Source organism: Achroia grisella, unplaced genomic scaffold (assembly GCF_030625045.1).
Source record: "Achroia grisella isolate CSIRO2021 unplaced genomic scaffold, CSIRO_AGI_Agris_v1 utg1920, whole genome shotgun sequence".
NCBI classification, from domain to species: Eukaryota; Metazoa; Arthropoda; class Insecta; order Lepidoptera; family Pyralidae; genus Achroia; species Achroia grisella.
The window spans coordinates 1,687,614-1,710,618 of record NW_026712695.1 but is presented as its reverse complement, the minus strand read 5'-3'; the positions used below and the strand labels follow the sequence as shown (position 1 = coordinate 1,710,618).

Here is a 23,005-nt window from a genome sequence, read left to right as displayed (position 1 = left end):
TTAATCAACAGTCTCAACAATAAGATTCTAGCTTCTAGCTTCAAAAATGACGTGTTTACATAAAAACTTGCAGCTCCTATTTTATTTTACCCCCTTAAGGGTATTTTTTTTACAAACAATGAATGTCATATGTATTTATATTTAATCAACAGTCTCAACAATAAATTCAAACTTCTAGCTTCAAAAATGACGTGTTTACATAAAAACTTGCATCCCCTATTTTATTTTACCCCCTTAAGGGTAATTTTTTTACAAACAATGAATGTCATATGTATTTATATTTAATCAACAGTCTCAACAATAAGATTCAAGCTTCTAGCTTCAAAAATGACGTGTTTACATAAAAACTTGCATCCCCTATTTTATTTTACCCCCTTAAGGATAATTTTTTACAAACATTGAATGTCATTTTTATTTATATTTAATCAACAGTCTCAAAAATAAGTTTCAAGCTTCTAGCTTCAAAAATGACGATTCTTCCATACAATCTTTCATCCCCCCTTTTAACCCTTTTTTCGCATTAAAAAGTAGCCTATGTCCGTTCTCAGGGTCTAGACTATCTGTATACCAAATTTCATTCAAATCGGTTCCTACTGAACTTTTGGCGTGAAAGCGAGACAGACAGACAGAGTTACTTTCACATTTATAATATTAGTTTTTGCCGCAGCACAAAAATATATTTTTATCGTTTCCGTACAAATAATAATTTTACAGTATTAATCTACAAACCAACATTTTGTTTCTTACAATCAGCTAAATAATTTAAATAGTTCCATAATATATGGCACAATGAAAAGGTCATTTATTTTATAAAAAAGACAGTTAGTTTTTATTTTAGTGAAAAATAAGAAAATTCTATTTTGATACAACAACCATATTATATTTATTAATACCTATACTTTATTAATTTTGTGTTAATGCTTTTTAAATAAACACCCATACATTATTTCTGTATAACCTACAAAAATGGGTAAATAATTTAATTTCGGATAGTGGCACACAAACGTAAAACAAATTAATAAAAAAAATCGCCAAATTTGTCTCGCAATCGGCCAATTTCAGGTTTAAAGAAAAAACACATACATATACGATTTTATCATAAAAAAGTGTCAAAAAACAATATTTTCACTAAACGTCAACGTCATGTTTCCGGCAAGATCTTTCGTTTTACATTATGTTATCTGTGGTTTTGTTCTCTGTGATGGATACCTTATTGGCGCAAACGCACGCGATGTGTTGATTGGTTGTTAGCTAGTGAAATGAAAAGATGGCGAATGGCGCAAACGCACGCGATGTGTTGATTGGTTGTTAGCTAGTGAAATGAAAAGATGACGAATAAGGATTCAACCGCATAAAGATAACCTTGTATTTCCATTTTGAACCCCTTACAACCCTTTTTACGCCTTAAAAAGTAGCCTATGTCCTTCCTCGGCGTCTAGACTATATGGGTACCAAATTTCATTTAAATCAGTTCAGTAGTTTTGGCGTGAAAGCGAGACAGACAGACAGACAGACAGACAGAGTTACTTTCGCATTTATAATATTAGTAAGGATTTATTGCAATTACAGAACTATAGATATGGTGTCAGAGTTGCAATTATGAGCCCAAACAGCCAATGTGGAAGAGTCCAGATTATTTTGCAAGGGGTTATTTTGCAAACAGCATATGAAATTAAGATGTCAAATTTATTGCCATTAATTAAGAATACATATATCTTGTGCGACTTTTATTTATTCCATAGTAAAACGTAAAACGTAAAATAATATAAATTAATATAATACAAATTGAAGTCTCAAACATATAGTGTAGTGCCACAATACCAAATTTTCCTCTAGGTATCTGGAAATTTCCACTTCTCCATCATAAAGTGATGAGATCTTAAGTAGAACCTTAGAGTAGAGTTTATTGCTAAAGGAGTCACTACATGTAGCACGCCTATTATACAAAATTTCAATAAATAAAAAATAACAGTCAAACTTGACGCCGTTATTATATTCATATTTCTTATAAATTCAAGCAATTACTCTAGTTATCTATTTGATTTGTATTTCATTCAATAAATAAGAATATTATTGTTATAAGAATTTATTATTATTGTGAAACTAAATAGATATATCCTCAAATTTGTGTTAATGACTGCATACATATAAAAAATTCAGTCATAATTTACTGTATAATGTTGAGAATAAATTATTCTATTTACATTGTTATTTGAACGGTAATCATTTCGAAATATTATATATTACGTATGTATGACCTAATACTCACCACAGCCGTCCCTAAGTAGCAGGCACTTATCTCATAAATATACTAATCTAATCGCATTAAAATTTAAAAAATGAGTTTCCATTACGGATATATGTTAAAAACGACAAAATATGGAGAATTAAGTGAGGATTAAGGCTCAAGCGGTCAGAGGCGATCCTGCACTCAGGTAAAATATTAAATGTTTGGGCAGACGGTAATTAATAATGCGCTACATACTACAGCCACCGCACCGGTCGTCCCTCGGGCGGATATAACAGAAAAATTGCCGGATCAAGGCGAAACCCGATTAAAATTCTGTGAGCAGTTAAAAAGTCATGTCGCTTTATAAAGTTTCAGTCGATAACGTCACAAACACTAAGTAAATTATTGATTATAAATATTTGGTAGATACCTACATCACTACATGTGCATATTCTTAGAGTAAAATATATAAATATGTAGAATCTGCCTACTGCACCTACTGTAGAACCAGCCAGAGAAGTATAGAGCTAACGAGAAGAGATAAAGCTAGTTATTTTCTGTTTTTATTCACAAGTATTAATTATGAGTAATATTTTATGTAATTGTATGTATGTATAATACGACATTTTTATTATCGATACTAACAAATAACATTATTTTCACATTATGAAACCAGAAAACAGTAACCTACCCCAGTAATCGTCGCTACTCTATGTAAGTAAATACATTTGGTGCCATATAGTATCAATTCCACAATTGTTAAAACTAAAGTCAAAAATAAAGATATACTTTTTATCTAAACCACGCGGCCTATAAAATTTGTTTTGTTCTTACGCCTCTTGTTCCATATGGAGAATATTTTAATTTATGACCATTCTTTATTTTCAAATCAACATTTATCTTGTTATAATACAGTTAGTACTTATATAAATAATCTGCTCAAGACCTTATCACGTATGTTTACAGTTTCTGCGACAACTAACCATTTTCTATACATAGCGCAAACATTTGCAAATAATATACTTCAGCAAAACCAAACATTCTCGAGATATGAAGAGTTTCCTAGTTTGTAAACAAAATGGAAATCCCTCCATACGATTCGCAGCAAGTATTCGACGCATAGATCGATTTAATAAGTCAATAAACCTCCTTCGATTGAGCCAATCTCATTTTACGAGTCCCTTGACTGCATGATCAGACATCCTGTAAGAAAAGTTACTAAGGTTACATGAATCTGCAGTAGGAACAATAAGTGATTTAGGAAATAGCCTACCCGCCGCTTTGATCCATTTTTGAAATGTTGAATCATATCTCTAATCTTTGGTGATATAAAAAAAATATTTTAAATGGAATAAATATGGGTTATAGAAAAAAAACAAATACAATGAAATATTGACAAAATAATAATAATAACAATCACAGGACAATTCACGCAGCGCCATCTAGACCCAAGTTAAGCTAGCTAAAGCTTGTGTTATGGGTACTAGATAACTGATACAAATACATAGATATTATTTTTTTTCGTAAATACATACATATTATACATAGAAAATACCCAGACCGATACAAACAATCATACTCATGAATACAAATGTTTGTGCCGTGCGAGGAATCGAACCCGCGACCATCAGACGTAAAGCGGTGTGCTAGACCGCTAGACCACCGAGGTCGTCAAATAAATAATTGTCTAGTGTAAAGGCTTTTAAATGCTTATTATAAAGGTACTATAGATATATGCGTGTATGTATACTAGATAATATATACGAATATTGAATGAACGTTTTACAATTCAATTATTATTTTAATTTAATTCAGAAGTGCATGCGTAAGTAGTAACTGAAACTGACGGTTTGGAATCCTTATTATCTCACATGTAAATAATACTGTTCATACAAATACGGTTACTTATAAAATATCAGTCACAAAATCCACTCAAAAATGAAAATGAAATCTAATGAGATTGTTTGGGCAGGAAATGCTTTGGAGGCACTTCTTAAAATTGAATTTCCTTATCTTTGTTCCGACTATCCTCATTTTGCAGTTGTAAAAATATGAACTTACTTAACGTGAAGTTTAACACAAATTACTTTTCATCTGCCAAAAACCACATGTAACTATGATATTAATAGATAAAAACTGGTACGTATAATACATAAACGTGTTGATATAACTGTTCTGTTATATTAACTACTGTTCGTATTTGTATTACTGTTGGTCTAAAAGAGACCTGAATAACGAAATTGCTTTGAAGGAATAAGCCTTTAAAGCCTGTGTTGAGCGCTTTTATCCTATTAACATTCTAAAGTTGAAGTTGTAATGAAACTGAAAATTCATGATTCAGAAATCTATTGTAGTCTAACCTTTTAGTTAGTTACATTCCTTTCGGAGGTTGAACAATATCATGACAATTTAAATTTTTGAGGCTATTCCTCTGAAGAACAAAGTACTGCTACAGACAAATCATATCCACAATTTCTTTAACCAGGATAAGTATATAGATATTATAAAAAATATTTTGTAGAATAATTAGCTGGAATACCTATATACGAGTATGTCATGTATACATATAGCATAAATGTTTTTTTAACATCGATAACAAATCGGGTTGGTTTAATTAAGTTAAATCATTGAAAATTATTATTTTCTCTGTTGCTTTAATGTTTCTTTTGTATATATTAGACTATCCATACTAATAAATTGTATAATTTTTTTTTATTAATTATATAATTATAATGAGTAAAAAACAGTGCATGTGACATTCTTTGGGAATAAAATAAGTTGTAGGTCGAGAGCTCTGTAAAATTGAAATTAAATTCTTGAAATGCTATATTAAATAATCAGCTTTCATATTTGTCAAGTACAAATTTGTTATAAAAGGGAGTGATAGCGCGAGTGTGGTACGGTAGGTAACGTCCACTCGAGTCCAAGTGGCAAGTCAAATTCTCGTGAGCATTCGTTTGATGTACTATTCATACCGCGGCCTTGTCCCCTTATGACCTTATCAGATCTATTTTATTAAAGTATTTTAGCAATTAAAATATTCTTTTCACAGTGTTCTTATTTTTTATACAGAAAAAGACATTAAATTGAGTCAGTCATGTAAAAGGCAAAATAAAGCAGAATTATGATAGAAATTAAAAAAAGGCACGCATACGTTTAGATTTAATACCATCCTGATCGTCTGGATGAATGGCGGTTCACCACAGTGCGGTTTTCTAGAAACACTTTGCCACGCACGACCACACTGTGGAAATGCCCTTCTAGCAATGGTATTTCCCAACCGATACGATATTGAAACCTTCAAGTTTTTCTTGAAGGTTTTAATAGCTTATTCCTTTTTAATATGCTTACAACGCACTTGCAATTCCCCTGATATTGCGGGTGCTCATGGGCGGCGGTAATCACTTGCCAACAGGTGAACCGCATGTTCGTTTGTCTCCTGCTCCTGTCCTATAAAAAAATAAGATTAGACAAGTATAATTTGATGATCTCGAAAATTGTAAAGAGATTGCCGTCAACTAAAATCGCCATTAAAACAAGTAGATTGTATTATCTACTTGTTTTTATGGGTTAACTCTCACCGACTATTAAAATTTATTTGAAGGATATTTTTACCCGACTACTGCGAAACAAAAAAAGGATCTTAGTCCTTTTTTACCGGTACGTATATCTTTTAATCTATTTGTTCATAACTTCCAAACTGCCTATGAGAATAAAAAAAAACAAATTAGGTATCATTAGGAGCGTTCTGATTGTCCGCTGATTATTATAGACGTATGTAACTTTATAACAAAATGAAAATGGCGCACTCTAAGGACAGGAAACAATAGCATTTAGTTAACATCGGAGACATGATTTTCTCAAATATTCCCAATTATTTGGTGCTTGCAAACAAACCCGATGGCAAAACTTAGAAATAAATAAATACAAAATTAAATATACCTACAAATTGAACCCATTCATATTATACCCAACATGGTATGATTATATATATATACTTAAGTAACATAAAAATCATATATTCATAAAATATTCTATCTCTGAATCTTACTTTTAGTTCAACCTATAAATTCATGTATGTAGGTATAAATTGGCTGCAATTGTTTAAAGATTAACAGTTGAAGAGAAGATCATTAGAGGCCTCATTTCTCTTATTTAGTGGGAACGTAAATGCACGCCCATAGCGATTACTTTAACACCTAAGACATAGTTAATGAGGCAGGGAATATTTCTCACGAAAGGCCCCTTAAGAGCTAATGATTATTTTTATTAGTCATGAGCATTGCCATTGATGTAAATATATACCTACTTCAGCAAAGAAAAATATTTTAATCTATTTTAAAATATATTTGATCAGTATTTTACATGTCACCATTTCCCTTCATCAGTGTCGAAACTATGGAGCATAACAGCGTAAACACACTACAGCCAAATATTGTAGAACTGTTTTAAATTTTCAATAAATTGGTAATAGAAAAAATGTTGTTTCAAGTATCAATGTAAGTGATAACCGTCGCCTACATACCTACATGATCAGCACTACGGACATCACTTTATCATGTGATACCATTTCACGTTACTTACTTATATTATTGTTGTTTTTGCTTAATAAAACGAGCTGTGGCCCGCAACTTCTGCTTTTTAATATAAAAAATATTCGTCTTCGTGATACAATTAATCTTTATATGAAATTTTATTAAGATCTGTTGAGCCGTGAAAAGTCAACAAATGGACAGAAAAAAACTACAAAAGTGTGCACATTTTTTTTATCCTGGACAATCGTCATACAGTTATTAGTCCCATATACCCTCATAGTAGCATAGCTTAGTATTACGGGTAGAAGACAACTAAGATGGAAATACTTTAATATATATTTTTTGTAACTACATAAAATCACCTAAACCAATACAAACAACAATAATATTTGCATCATGCGAGGAATCGTACCCACGACCATCGGAAACAAGGCGGTTTGCTAAAAACATACTTTCTACATTTTCATTTTTCTTATAATTGAGTAACCAGTAGTTGTAATACCAACAACTAATTCAATTTCCAAATCAATAGCAAGTAATTAATGGTCTGACAAACGGCTGAAAAGAATCTCACTATGAGTGTTTAAATTTACTGTTTGATTTGGTACCCAAATAATGTAATCCAATACAGAGCTGAAATGTTTTATCATTGAATAATACACATTTAAACATCTTTACCAACTTTCCTATTTGTAATGTTAGTATATTAGTACATAGAGTTTGACTTGAAGTTTTAGATAAAACAATAGTCCTATTTTAATATTGCTATCACCAGGGAACCAAAAGTAGTGGATACAAGGTACTTAAGTGCAGAGACAACGTGTTGAATCTACAAACTTTCATTTCTTATTCGGCGTGGAACACTAAATACGAAATGTTTAATATTAATCGCTGCTTTCCCTTATTTATTTCCCAAGTTACACCTTGTTAACTTTGTAAAAGGTCGCTGGGGAAATATGCTTTCTTGCTCTGAATTTGTTTCTTGACCGGCCATGCGAGAGTTTAGTACTTATTTTTCATATTCTATAAAGAGATACCTTTCATGACCGTTTGCCAAGGTTTAGTGCTTGTTCAGAAATCTTTTTATATTCTTACCTGTTGATCTGAATATTGTAAACATATTTTCAACAAATACAATTTTATATTGTTCTAACATACATAATATAAACCCTACCAATTGTAAAACTGTATTTTTTTTTCATTCTTGGTAAAAATATTATACTATGTTAGTATAGGGAACTCCTATACTAATGCTCACCATTGCTTCTCATTTTATATACTCAAATCGCCTATACGTTCACAAAAGTCTTGATTTATTTCTAAGGAACAGCAATATTCGTAATATTAATACTAGATTTAAAGACCAACTTGATGTCAAGTAATCCCAAGTATAGTTTAGAAAAAGTCAATAGGTAATTCCCATAAAAGGAATTGGTATAAAAATTTACAATAAGATACCAAAGGATATACTGGAATTACCTGAAATAAATTCAAAACATCTGTTAAATCATATTTACTGAGCAAAGCCCTCACTACACGATTACTTCAATGACGAGCGTGCATGGCAATAATTGTTCATGCACGGGATTTAAATTTAATGTTCGACATAGATACCTATATAAATATACACTGTAAATTACTGGTTTTAAAAAAAATAAGTAATTCAATTGAGTTTCTTGCCAGTTCTTCTCAATTGGATCTATATACTGAAATGGACGGTAGAGAAAAAATTATAATATACAAAAATTCATGATCATAAGCGGCTAAAATGTTCTACATGAATAAATTTTTTAATTTTAATTTGTAAACTGTGTAGGTTTTGGGTGTATTGTAAGGTCTCGATAATGTAGCGATATAGGTACTGGTCGCCGCTTACCACCAGGTTGGCCATCTGCTATTTCAATTCCTTGAAAAAATAATGAAATAAGAAACTCATTGGTAGTCCACTCAAAACATTAATATCTACTACTTTTCAACCTAAATAGAAACACGACGGAAGGCGTACAGTTGGATATAGATAATAATACACGTATACCGACATGACAGGCTGATATGGTGATTATGTCACAATTTTAAAAATAGGATATAAATAGTGTTTTTTCAGTTATTTTAAGTAGGCGTCCATTTAAAGTAGGTAACTAATAAAGAACAATACACGATAAGTAATTTATTACTATTAAATTAACCCTTTTAACATAGTTCATTATATGTCCTTCTATGATAAAAATGTTTAATAAAATTAATTTGTATTACCTATTATTATCTATATGCTGAGTTCATGATTTTAATTAGTGGATGTATTTAAATATAGTTATAGCTACAACCTAGTTGTAAATTATATCTCAGTCACTCAGGTCTTATCTTTTTGTAATATTTTCTTTATCAAAAAATATTATCTACATTACGAATAAAAAAGATCTTCCGACTGTATTATGCTATCACAACAAATCATCGACCCATTAGTGGTGACAGACTTATTTCGCATAAATTATCGTTTGATTTTAATTTTATAGTTTTTCCTAGAATTTTCTTTCCCTGCATATATCTATATGTTTGTGATTATTATTATTGATGAAACGACGTGTAGGTAAATAGACACTTCATGCAGAAACTGAACTGGACGTGCCCTGTAGGATCTTCCACAAACTTGTATTGTCTCTGACTGCGTAACAACAAACATATAATATCTATAAATAACGATATACCTACTTCAATCAAATCCAGAGCACCGCTAAAGAACAATACGCAGTCGAGTAGAAGTACCGAGTCTAAGCAGAAGACTATTTATTATTCCAGACAAAATAATATGTAGGTACATATGTACTTACAGTATCTACAATACAAAATAATCCCAATACACATATCGTAGAAACCATATTCACACTATCCACTTTTTATAGTCGAACTATAAAGTAAATTTAACTTTGGTTCCGTTTGCCAAAATTCTCATACATGATAGTGGATGGGAATTGGGATTGCTGCACATCGTGGCCCGGTAGCCGGCTGCCATGGCTCGTAAATACGCAAAAACTTGCTGCCAAACTTCCGCTGCACTTGTTTATGGATACGATACTCGGCGGGCCAGTGGGGATCTATTCGAATAAATGATGGAACTGATACTAATACAGTTGAATACAATTATTTTTTATCTTATTTAATAAAAAATGTTGAAAAAAGTTTTTAATTTATTTATGGGATGACTCTCCAAATTATGAGAAAAGTGCCGTGTAACTTTTCCAATTTAGGTTTGAATTTTATTAGAAATAAATATTACTTCACCAGTTGATAACTAACACAAAAATAGGTTTATTACAATTATCTATTAGGTATATGTTGTTACATAGTGTCTAAAATGTAGGTATATAAAAAAACCACATGACATAACCATTATTCAAGACGAAAATTAAAATCTGGTCGAAATGACACGACCCCTGGCCAATATATATTGGGGAAGTTAGAAGAGTACCTATAAATTATTCCATAGGATTATTAATGTTGGATTTCAGTAATATTGACACCTGCCTGGCTGACTGTCCCGAGCTTGCACTGAGTGCTGGGGCTTAGAGAATTAATGTTTAAATAGCCGGGTATGTCTAGGCCTTTTTTTGCACCTACGCTTTGTGATCATTTTAAATCTATCAGTAAGTATGTAGATAATCTTTTTTGACGTATGTATTTAGTTAGGATATGCAGGGGCGGATAGTAAAATTGTGGGGCCTTGGGCTAAATCTACTTAGGGCGTACCTAATTATATTACTCAACTAAAAAACCCCGTTCTTTTCGATAGACGCGTAGTTGCATGAGTTGATTGATCTCAGGGTTACCAACTTTATGATAGGTTTTTTAACGTTCTAGATATTTTTTAATAAGGTACCTGGGTCGAATATGGCCACGTTAAGGTTTGACACTAGAAATAACGTATTTTATAACAACGAAAAGATACAATTAAATATTTATTTGATAACGTATTTATTTAGGTAATATATCGCGGGCACGGAAACACCTAGAAACGGATAAGTTAGGATTTGTGTTATTTTTTTTAATAGTTGGGAAAATGGCCATATTTCCCACAGTGTATGTGAATATGGCCAGGTGATGGCCATATTAACGGTATGAACTGACTATAAAGGTAATTTCTATTTGCCAGGGAACTTAGTGCTATAAATAAAATTAATTTATTGAAACAATTTGTTTAATCAAATATAGGAACAAAAAAAATCAACTCAAAACAAAAATAATCTTTTACATTAGTAATTAAGTAACTAATTGAACCTCTGTGATAACACAATTTGAGACCATATAATCTTAAGTTTGCACTCAGTCTTAATCTTAATATTTCATTCTTTACTCGCATTTCATGCAAATAAAGATCTTTTTATTATTGGATGTAAGTCCAACACATCCTTCATGGACGTATGAAGCACATTTGATGCAAAGTCTCATGTCGGCGACTTCATCTTTATCGCAAACAAAACAATACCAACTTTCTTGGGTACGAGACGCCAGCTCCTTTTCTTTTTGATTACTAAGAAGTTGTTTCCTTCCTAACTTGGATTTTTCTTTTTCTATTTTTCTTTTCTTTTTCTATTTTTCTTTTTCTCTGTAAGATATCGTCGAAGTGTTTGTCTGGGAACTTTAGTGTTTGGCAGAAGATAAAACCTTCATTTCACCACTTTTGACGACTGCTATTGCTGATTTCATATCAAATTCTGACCAATTTCCTCTGAGCTGTTTTGTATGTATGCATCATGGAGCCATATTCTGTAAGGAAAAAGAAATAAATAAAATTGAGATTGAATTGGTAGATGATAGAATTGGTGCCGAAAATATGGCCACTAAGTGGTCATATTTTCAGTCGTACTTAATATTTCACTTAAAAGATAAAAACTAAAAATATACAAAAGTAAGCTTGAGAATGAACATATACATATGAATTATGAATACTAATGACAAAAATAGATTAAATGCTCTTAAGTAAAAGTCAACAAAAACAAAGAAAATCATCGAAACTTACGAGTGAATATTTGTATCCGTGACACGTGGTTTCACTTCGACTGCCATTGCAGGGCTGCAGGGAAGATGGCAGCGACGCATTACTCACACGTAGACGTTTTAACGTGTATAAATAAAGTTGTAAATGGCGCCATAGTTTTGGTCCTGTAGGGGTATGGCCATATTTTCAGGCTGGCCATATTCGACACAGGTACCTTATTCTAAATATCGTTTCAGTGGGGACTGGGGGCCCCTTTGTATCCTCAGGCCTCTGGGCTGCAACCCAAAAAGCCCTTAGGTAGATCTGCCCCGGAGGGTATGTAAAATAGTAATAAAATAAATGTAGGTTGTTTTAGTCCGGTACATATAAATGTAACAATAATTTTGGACCTAAAATTTTTAAAAGAACAATCTACCTTAATTGTCCTCGTCTTAATCGATTTCTCCAATGCATTTAACACCGTTGATCACGACATCTTACTCGCCATCCTTGCACATCTTGGGATTTCATCATCAGTTGTTAAATGGTTTGCATCTTATCTTCGTGGTCGTCAGCAGGCAGTTCGTATGAACCAATCTTTGTCTGAGTGGTGCGAGCTTGTTGCTGGCGTTCCGCAAGGCGGTATATTGTCTCCTTTACTTTTTTCTATCTTTATTGATTTTATCACTACAAATCTCAAATGCTCTTACCATCTATATGCGGATGATCTCCAGGTATACTCTCAAGCTATAGCTTCTGAGCTTGGTGAGGCCATCGATCATCTCAATATTGATCTTGATCATATTCTTAAATGGTCCGAAAAGTACCTGTTAATCCTTCCAAGTGTCAAGCAATAATCCTTGGAAGCAAACAACAACTTTGCAAATACTATGGCACTTTGCCTCCAGTTCTCTTTAATAATCAATCTATTTCCTATACTGGTCATGTTAAAAATCTCGGTTTATTGATGGACAGTACTCTTAGCTGGAACAATCACGTTAATGAGATCAGTCGAAAAATTACAATGGCACTGCGTAATTTATATAGGCTTAAAAATTTCCTCCCTATAAATACAAAAATTCTCCTTATCCAATCCTTAGTCCTTCCCACCCTTGATTACGCAGATGTGTGTTATACATGAATGTCGACCTTTTAAAAAAATTGGATCGTCTTCTCAACAACTCTATCCGCTTCATTTTTAATCTCCGCAAGTTCGATCATATTTCTTCTTATCGTTCACATAATGGCTAATCCGTTACCGTAGAAATGTACGTATTCTATGTACTCTATACTCCAGTTTATACGATCCAAATTCTCCTGATTATATTAAGAGTAAATTTCACTTCCATGGGGACAACACCAATCACGGTATTCGCTCTACTAGAAAATTTTTACTTCATATCCCGGCTCATTTATCCGGTTTCGTCCACTATTCTTTCGCCGTTCAGGCTATCAAACTTTGAAATGACTTCTTGATATCAAAACCGCTACGAATAAAATTTCTTTTAAACATAAACTACGGGAACATTATCTCAATTTGTAACTTTTTACTACTCTCTTCTATTTCTCTTTCTTTCACTATTTTTCCATTCTACTCTCTATGGTTCTGTGACTGTCAGACTATTGAGTATCTAGTATATATTTATTTTATATATATATGTGTGTATATATTTATTTGTATATATGTATAATATAATATTTGTATATATTTATGTAATTTATGATTGTATTCCTTAGATATATATTGTATTTATCATTCTGTTTATATTTTGTTGCTTTTTATTTATCATTTATTATATTTGCACCGCCAATATTTACTCTCTGCACCACCAATGGTCGACTGGTAGAAAATGTCGCATGGTGTTAAGTCCGCCAAATGTACTTTACTATATTTTGTATATTGTGTGCATTGAAGTTAAATAAATAAATAAAAAATAAATAAAATGGCACACTACCTGAACTTCAAGAACCTTTTCGTCAGAAGATATGGACAGATATTTAGTAGATATACCTTCATATAACTATATATAATTTTAACAATCAAATTAATACATGTAGGTACCGAAGACACCTAGATAATTTAGAAAAATCACGATAATACTCGTAATTACGCTACAGCTAATGTGCGTTTTAACATAGCAATCTGATATTGTACGTAGTATTTTTAAAAACATACAACACTCATTTTGTCCCCATATGAATAATTAATTAACGATGTAGACTATGGAGTGAGTAGTTTGACGAAGTATTGATGTATAGAACGCACCTATGTAATTTTCGGATATAAGCGTCTATACAAATTATATATATATAACTACTCAAATATCACTTCGGTAAAATAATTTTTGGTTTAATGAAATCATGAAGTTGCATTGTACCTACATATACTACATTATAATGTTAAAACCAACAGAATAAGGTAATCAGCATTGTAAAATCTATGAAACTTTAAATGAGAACTGCAGTGATGTACTCTACCTCGCTACATAAAACTAAACTTTTTACTACATCGTATAATCATAAAAAATTTGGCTAAACAAAGCCAGTAGGTACATATATAGGTTTTATACCTCAGATATTGGTACATAGTTGCTTTTAATGCTTGTAAAAGAATCTAAACAGGTAATGCCTCTATTACACTAATTACGTCAACTATAATTCAATTTATTGAATAAAGTAACATTTAATAAGAAAGTACATACTCAATTTCATAAGTAGGTACCTAGTATGGATATCTACATATATATATCACACAGTACGAGTATATACTGTAACAGCAACTTCTAAGTGAATAAAGAAATCATAAATTTTCCAATAGGTATATATTTTTAGGCGAAATTCTTATGGAAGTGATTGATAGTTGCCTGGTTCGGACATTTCCTAGAATGTCATGACTAATAAATAATACTAAGCATTGCACGAGGTCTGTGTAGATGTATTCCGAATGAACAGTACAATAAAAGCTTATTTGCATATAAAATTATTGTTTTACTTCATTATATTCTTATATTCCGCCTTTCTGGCTATTGACCGGGTAACTCTTGTATAATAAATCCGTTTTTAATTCAATGGCACTAATTCGAAGTTTATGTACTCGACGAACAACAATATAGGGAAGAGGAGATTAATAAGACTTCTCATTGATTAGCAATATACCCCCCCCCCCCCTCCGTAAAAAACGTCGTGACTAATTCCTTGTGAATTACCACAAATAATCAAAGTGAACAAAATTAAATATTTTTCAAAAGCTTCATAAAGCGTGGTCTCTTGACCAATTTAGTATGAGAAGCTAAAAATTTATTTTCGGAATTGTAATTTATGTGAATTATTTTTACCCTACCTATATCACCCTGTATGATTACGAATTTACCGTACACTACGAGATCTTGACGTGGAGTATAATTACGAAAATGTATCATATTCATTAAATGTTAGTACCTAATGACAGATAATAGACTTTAAAAGTGAATATCTTTTGGTCTGTTATTTTAAGTTTATTTCAGTAGAATTACGAAAATATTGGAAGATCAAGGTTCGTCAATCATTTCATGAAATAATGGGCTTTCATTATTATACTTAATCAATTTTTTTAACCTTTAACATAACGAAATCACTCATCGCTCCATGATAGAAATACATAAACATGCCTATGGTTTTCATATTATTCAGCAAGGTCATATCAGAAAATGTTATCATTATTCATTGCTAGTGACGTTAACAGGCTCTTTATTTATAGGTATATAGGTATATGCTGTATTTTTTTTTTATAACACAGGGGACAAACGACCATGCGGCTCACCTGATGGTGAGTGATTACCTCCGCCCATGAATACCCGCAACACCAGGGGAACTGCAAGTACGTTGTCGGCCTTTTAAAAAGGAATAAGCTCTTTTCTTGAAGGTTTCAATATCGTATCGGTTCGGAAATACCATTGCACAAAAAGTTTCTAGAAAACCTGTGGAAGACCGCCATTCATCCAGATGATCAGGATGGTATTTCAGTTTCTGGCGGGTGGTACGGTGGTGAAATTCAGCAGCTGGTATTAATCCGAGCAATTCCTCAGAACACTCCCCGTGATATATGCGGTAGAAAATGTACAGAGATGCAATATCACGCCGCAAAGCCCATTGGCTTTGCGGCGTGATTACCAATGATTCTGGCTGCTCGGTTCTGAATGCGGTCAAATGAAAGTAGCTGGTATTGTGGTGCTCCCGGCCAGAGATGAGATCAGTATTCCATGTGCGGCCGGATCTGCGCCTTGTATAATTCCAAGCGATGGGCCGCCGTGAAATACCGTCTCACTCTACTGAGCACACCAAGCTTTTTTGAGGCTATTTTAGCCTAGTCCTCCAAATGACCGCAAAACTGAACTTCACTGGATATATCAACGCCAAGGACCTCGAGATTTGGCTTCACATCAAGGAGAGTGTCTTGAAACTGAGGAGATACGATAAATGGATTCTTTTTAGCGGTAAACGCGCAAACTTGTGTCTTCTTGGGGTTGAATTGAACACAATTTTCCTGACCCCAGACCGAAACTTGATGGAGTGAAGTTTCGATTTCGGACACAAGTTTGTTCCGGTAATCTATAACTTTTGCCTGCGACATATTAGCATGACCGCTGTACAAGGCATCTCCGGTACTGTCATCAGCATAGCAATGAATGTTGTTGATTTGTAACATGTCATTGATATGCAGAAGGACCATAGTCGGAGACAGCACACAGCCTTGTGGAACACCAGCATTCACAGAGTGTGGGTCGGAGCAAGCACCATCCACAACGACCTTGATGCTCCGATCAGCTACCCATTTGCATAACTTCGCAGGTAACCCGAAGGATGGTAGCTTTGAGAGAAGAGCTTTGTGCCAAACCCGATCAAAGGCCTTCGCAATATCCAGACTAACAGATAGGGCCTCCCCCTTACTCTCAATAGCCTCTGCCCATCGATGTGTCAAATACACTAGAAGATCACCAGCTGAGCGACCCTGGCGAAAGCCATACTGACGATCAGAAATCAACTGGTTCACTTCTAGGTATCGTAGGAGTTGACGGTTGACAATCGACTCCATGGTCTTTGAGAATAAGGAGGTGATGGCTATGGGCCTATAGTTAGCTGGATCTGAGCGATCTCCCTTAGGGATCGGATGAACCAAAGCCGTCTTCCAAAGTTTCGGGACTACACCTGTAGAGTAGCAGTACCGGAAAAGACGCGTTAGTACCGGAGCCAACTCAGGTGCACACATCCTGAGCACAATAGCAGGAATACCGTCAGGCCCACTCAACTTGTGGATATCAAGGGAGAAAAGAGACTTACGTACCAGCTTTTGGGTAAATTTTACCTCTGGCATAAAAGTCTCACACCGCGAGATGACCGGCGGTGATTGCTAAAAAGAGGCCCAAGGAGATCGGCCTTCTCTTTAGCATGTTGGGCCAACGAGTTATCCTCTCTGCGCAGTGGTGGAAAAGATGGCTGACAGAAATTTCCCTGAGCAGCTTTGGCAAGAGACCAAAAAGCCCGGGATCCAGATGGAAGACTGTTTAGTCTCTTACCAATTCTGCTGATGTGCTCCGACTTTGCTGTGGCTATAACTCTTTTGAAGGACCTGGAAGCGGAGTTATACTTCCTTTTATGGGCACTGGTATCTGGATCACTCGACTTCACAGCTGCAATCCAGGCACGGAAGCATTCCTGCTTATGGCGAGACGTCGATCTACAGGATCCGCCATACTACTACCGACAGGTACCTGGGAATTTGGAATAAACATCTCCTTTCCCTGAAGTACTACATCGGTGACAGATTCAGCTATTACATCAGGATCGTCCAGTGCGAAGCAAACTCGCCCCCATGGGTAAGATGCAAAAAAACTTCGCATCACATCCCAATCTGCCGACTAAAAATGCCAAACACGACGTCGACCAGTAGATCGCGGCAAAGAAGGACGCGTGAGAGGCACTTCGCTCTGTATCAGACAATGATCAGAGGATCTCAGGTGGAGCTTCCATAGAGATCTGATATCCGTTCGGATGAGAAGTCAGCAGAAGGTACAACAGTGAAGGTATATGGTCAACAACATCAGGAATTCGCGTAGGCGAGGATACCAATTGCGTCAAACCATATGCCAAAGCAAAGCCATGAACAGATCTCCCCGCATAGTCGGTGGTACGTGAACCGAGTCATTCAGCGTGATGGGCATTAAAGTCACCTAGAATCACGACCTCAGCGGAGGGAATCTGTTGGAGCAAAAAAGGATTTTAGCCATTTGGACGTGTTCAATGAGTCGGTCAGTTTCGGTGTTACCGCTATGGGACCTGTATAAGCATGCATAGATGCGGGGGTGGTCATCGCAATCTACACGCAACCATAAAATGGACAGGTCAGTACCTTCAAGTGTACCAAGACGGCGACAGCAAATATCCTCTCTGACATAAGTGCACACACCGGCCCGTGGAATAAAATGGTGTTCCAATTTATATCCAGGGTAAGTCATACGACATTTCGTCGGGACAGGATATTTGCGTCTCCGTAAGGAAGAACAAAGCCGGCCTCGCCGTGTCTGGTAGGTGGTGGTGGACGGCGTTGAGATTGGAATGAATTCCCCTGATGTTGCAAAAACTGACTCTGAGCAAGGGAAATGCCGATGGAGATTTGCTCGGTTTCCTGTTGGCCAAATTGAGCGGAGTATTGCCCACCCCAGAATACGCAGGGCAGCCTGAGTGTGATATCTCAGAGGTGGATTCTCCAGTAACACAGTTACTGGTACCACCCTGGGGTAAAAATCTCTTATATTCCGCTGCCCTGGTATGTAAGAAAGGGGAGGGGGAGGGGAAGGAAGTAGGAAAGGGATAGGGGGAGGGGAAGGGGCATCCGGAACCCACAGCTCACCATGCGAAACGCGATAACGCTTAACGCCGGTTTTCTGCCGTGGTGTGGTATTTCCCGGTTCGAGCGGCCCAATCGGGCTGAACAACTACGTGTGGTCGTACAGCTTCGTCGTACAACAGAGAAATATAATAGTATATGCAATACTTAACACATCAAGTACCAATACAATTAATATTTAAGGAAAATTTCACAATAATAATTCCAATGAATACTTATTACAAGACTACATAAATTTTACAATGAATTTCGTTTGAATTTACTATAATTAGTCTTATTCTTGCAGGCTAAACTAATTGTTATGTTTGCCCACACATAAGTAATATTTGTGATTGAAAGGAGTAGATGCTTTTATCTCAGTCAATCAATTGTCGCAATCATAAGTACTAAACCCCGGGTAAATTATTGTTAGGTATATAATAATTTCCTAACAGCACTCTACAACTTTAATTTATTGATTATTGACCATTTATTTAAGAATTTAAGATATGACATTATTATTGGATGGCTTGATACATGAAATATTCATTCTTAACTACATATAATAAAGGTAATGGTGTGTAAGGTGGTCGGACAAGAAATTACCCTGCACTTAAGATCACTGTCTTATCTACAACCGACAATATCTAGATAATATAGTTAATCTTCTGGAAGATTAAGTTATGTATTAAGGATAAAAAATGTTTGACCACCAGCGTTCATAGCTGTAAAATAATTTATCTTATCTGCCATTATTACTATTTAGATAAAACTCATTTTATTATGAAAATAAATTCACAAATACATACACAATAGTATTCAATAAACTTAATAAGCGTTACACGGAGGTACTAATATGTACTAAATGTAAATGTAAAGATGTAAAGATGGGTTGAATTGAAATTAAAATTTAATTAGTAGATAGCCTCCTACTCATTGATTATAGGTTCCTAGGTATTCCCTTCTATAACCTGAATGATTATCCAATTCTATACTATCGTTTTTAATATTATATGGGAGACAATTACTTTATGTTGACACAGAAGAGTAACTTTAATTCATACTTGTGACATATTTTTAGATTTCATACTTACTTATGTACATCAAAACAGAGAAACCAATTTTCCTTTGAATTAAACAACCACATGAGACATAAAACAAATATATTATACACTAGAGAAACCTCATTTAATCATAAAATTAAATCACATTCACTGAACCCATGTGATTCTCCCACAGTCTGTCTTCGTCTCCAACAACACATCAGATCAGATAATAATGTCACTCCCTGTGCACTAACACATATATTGCTAGACATGCTAATACTGCAAACTGCAAAAGAAAAATAATGTGTGTGAGATAGAAAATAATAAAAAGAAATACACAAAAAAAGGAAGTAGTATGCAGAAAGAATAAATTACCCTAAATTTTATTCAAAATATGAATAATTTAAAAATGTGTTTATATTAGAAATTGAAACATCTGAGATGTTTAACACTTGCAACACTTTATCTTGCCTTACCAAATTAAGTTATTACTTATTTTTTGTTGTGAAGGAACAAAGAAGATATATATATAATATATAATTGCTGCTTCTCTAGTTTGAGCCAAGGGTGAATAAAAATAGATGCTACTATTTTAGTTACATATATATTATTAAAGAAATATGCTATTTTTTTATCACACAAAACAGATTACAGTCAATACAAGAATTTATTTATAAGCATATAATTAGTTACAAAACTGAATTGTAATCCAACACTATGTATGCCTAAATATTTCAATAGACCTAGTGTGAGTGATTTAGTTTTATTTGGCAGGTCACTTCAGTGCAAGAAAATATTAAAATACTGTCTGCATACTACATTTCAATTTCAACAATCAATTATTTATTTTCCTTATTCTAAAATTCCACTGCATAAGAGTGGGTGTGAATATTATATATTCACTTTTTCATGAATCCAGATATATTGTATAAAATTTTGTACAATAACAATAATATAATTAGTAGCCCAATTTTTCTTTTTCTGGACAGAGTATTCATTTATGTGTATTATTAAGAGCAAATGGTAGCAATGTCACAAAATAAAAATCCTCACTATTCTTAGAGGGTAATAATAACAACCCCCATTATATCCATCCACTACATGGTACTTGTAATATGTACCTATTTTATTTACAATTCAGCATTAAACATTAACATAATTAAGCATTAACTAAGACATTATCCTAATTCTATTAACCACATAAATAATTTACCATTGAATAGATATAATTACCTTAAACTTTGGATATTCATTCATGTAAATTGTGACCATTCCTACATAAGGTAAAAAGCCTCGTGCACGACCTACTACATCCTTCTTTGTCAACCATAATTGTCCTTGTGCATATAAACCTCGATCATCAACACTATTGTTATCACCTTTGGTAAGAAATTTTACTGTCCCATTGTTTCTGTAAAATGGAAAATATTTAACTAATTAATGATATAAGTTTAATAAAGTTTTACATCTAATAGTCAGTTCTTTAAAAATTCATATCAGAAATATTTTTATTTATTTATGTTACTTAAATATACATTTATTTATGTGTATATGAAGGTTAATCTCTGGAACCAATTTTTTTATAATTTATTTATTTCAGGCAACTTAACCTACATATACAACATACATAGAAAATAATAAAACATAAAATAAAATATTCTTATAGAATTTTTGGTCACCACAATCACTATTTCAACCTCCCATAGCAGCAGCGGTTCACAACTCCCTTTGGCCTATAATCTTCATGGAAATGGACAGCATGTGACCAACCAAATTAAAAATTAATTTAGTGACCATTATTCCATTGGAACCTAGGCTTTACTATGTAAGTATATTGTTCAACCCATGTAAAGTTGACATGGGTTTCTAGTTTATTGATAATAAAGAAAATACTAAAATCAAAACTATACTACCAAGAGATCTTGTCTCTCTACCCAATGTGAACTTAACAACTAATATTATGGTAGCCAAGTGCATTGATAAAGGTTTTATTTTGAAAGTTTCTATTTCTTGCACCTGCCTGGTTATCCTAATCACCACTTACATCATAGAGGCGATGTATTATGAGTCTGCTACAACAAAGAAAATATTCTTAATACACTGATATTATATCAATTAACCACAATACCAATAAAAATAAACAATGTACTCACTTTTCATGAAGTTTTAAAACTCTGTGGACTATCGGGATATCTCGTCCCTCTACTTTAAAGACTACAATTTCACCGACACGTACGGGTTCCTCCGGGTAATTGGTCAAAAACAATAGATCGCCTCTGTGAAAAGCTGGTTCCATACTACCAGATAGTACAACAACTATCGGACTTTCACTGCCAGTTACCACCATTAGACCCTTCCATATCATCAATGCTGACGACACTATCATACCAAAACTTAAAACTTGGTAGATAAACTGAAATTGAATTAGATGAAAGTATGAAATACTACCGGTTGGCACTGGTAACGTCATCTGAAAAATTTTGCGTTTATTACCTGTCTTTTGTTCATGCGCTTCACATCATCAAATAAACTGTCCAACATCTTTATTTTTTAATGTGTTTCTCAGGAATAATAAAATATTAAATTAATAGTTAACCGTATTGCTTAATGTGGAAAAACGTTTTCAGACGGACAAATTCGTGTGAATTCGTGTGTTGAGTTGTAAACTCGTTCGTCCACTTGTCACTCAACTCTCAACAAACACGTCAGTTGTATTTTTTTTTTAATATTTTTTAGAGTTCTAACTTGGATGCTATTTTCTATTTAGTTATGCTTTGATTATAAATTATGTGCAATGCTGTGACGATTTATATTTATCTACATTAACCTTATCTAATAAATGTTTGTATTTTTAAAAAGTATGTTTATTTTTAATACAGTCACAAGTCAACGTAACGTTAGCATTTTTTAAATCACAAACCCAATTATAAACTAAGTAAACATAATATTGTCATTTTATACTTCAACTAACATTATTTTGTATCATAGTTTCTGGTAGGCTACTATGACCGAATAAGAAACAATCCTTAGGCAAATAGCGAGGTATTTGCAATTATTATCATAACAACGTAGTGATTACTTACTTACGGAAAGGTATTATATGGGAGTCTTAAAACTAACTTAAAGCATCTAAGCTCCGCTAAGCTAAAACACATTTGTTACAATCGATTAATTAAAATTTGTTGTGTAGCTGATATTTCACTACATTTTTACATATATTATCAATAAAAACCATTAAATTTTTGTCATAAATAATTATTTCATCCTTATTTAATTATTAGGAACTTACATAGAGGAAACCGAAGACAATAGCTGTATAGGTCGAATCATTTGATATTTATTTAATAGTACTTCCTTAGT

General features: G+C 33.5%; 1 protein-coding gene across 1 annotated transcript; it reads right to left on the bottom strand.

Annotated features, from left to right (window-relative positions):
* Positions 1 to 19,745: 19,745 nt before the first annotated feature.
* LOC131841787 (signal peptidase complex catalytic subunit SEC11A) lies at positions 19,746 to 22,283 on the bottom strand. Its single transcript, XM_059190113.1, has 4 exons — positions 22,139 to 22,283; positions 21,799 to 22,058; positions 20,879 to 21,056; positions 19,746 to 19,931 (listed from the first exon to the last, which is right to left on the bottom strand). The coding sequence occupies exons 1-4, from the start codon at positions 22,184 to 22,186 to the stop codon at positions 19,881 to 19,883; spliced, it is 537 nt and encodes a 178-aa protein (XP_059046096.1). The 5' UTR covers positions 22,187 to 22,283; the 3' UTR covers positions 19,746 to 19,880.
* Between the last annotated feature and the right edge of the window lie 722 nt (positions 22,284 to 23,005).

Bases quoted from the DNA above. Each gene is read 5' to 3' on its own strand.
- LOC131841787 (XM_059190113.1), bottom strand. From the start codon at position 22,186: ATGTTGGACAGTTTATTTGATGATGTGAAGCGCATGAACAAAAGACAG. The intron at 21,057-21,798 runs GTGAGTACATTG...TCCATTTTACAG, and splicing joins GTTTTAAAACTTCATGAAAA to AAACAATGGGACAGTAAAAT. The intron at 19,932-20,878 runs GTAATTATATCT...TTTCTTTTGCAG, and splicing joins ATGAATATCCAAAGTTTAAG to TTTGCAGTATTAGCATGTCT.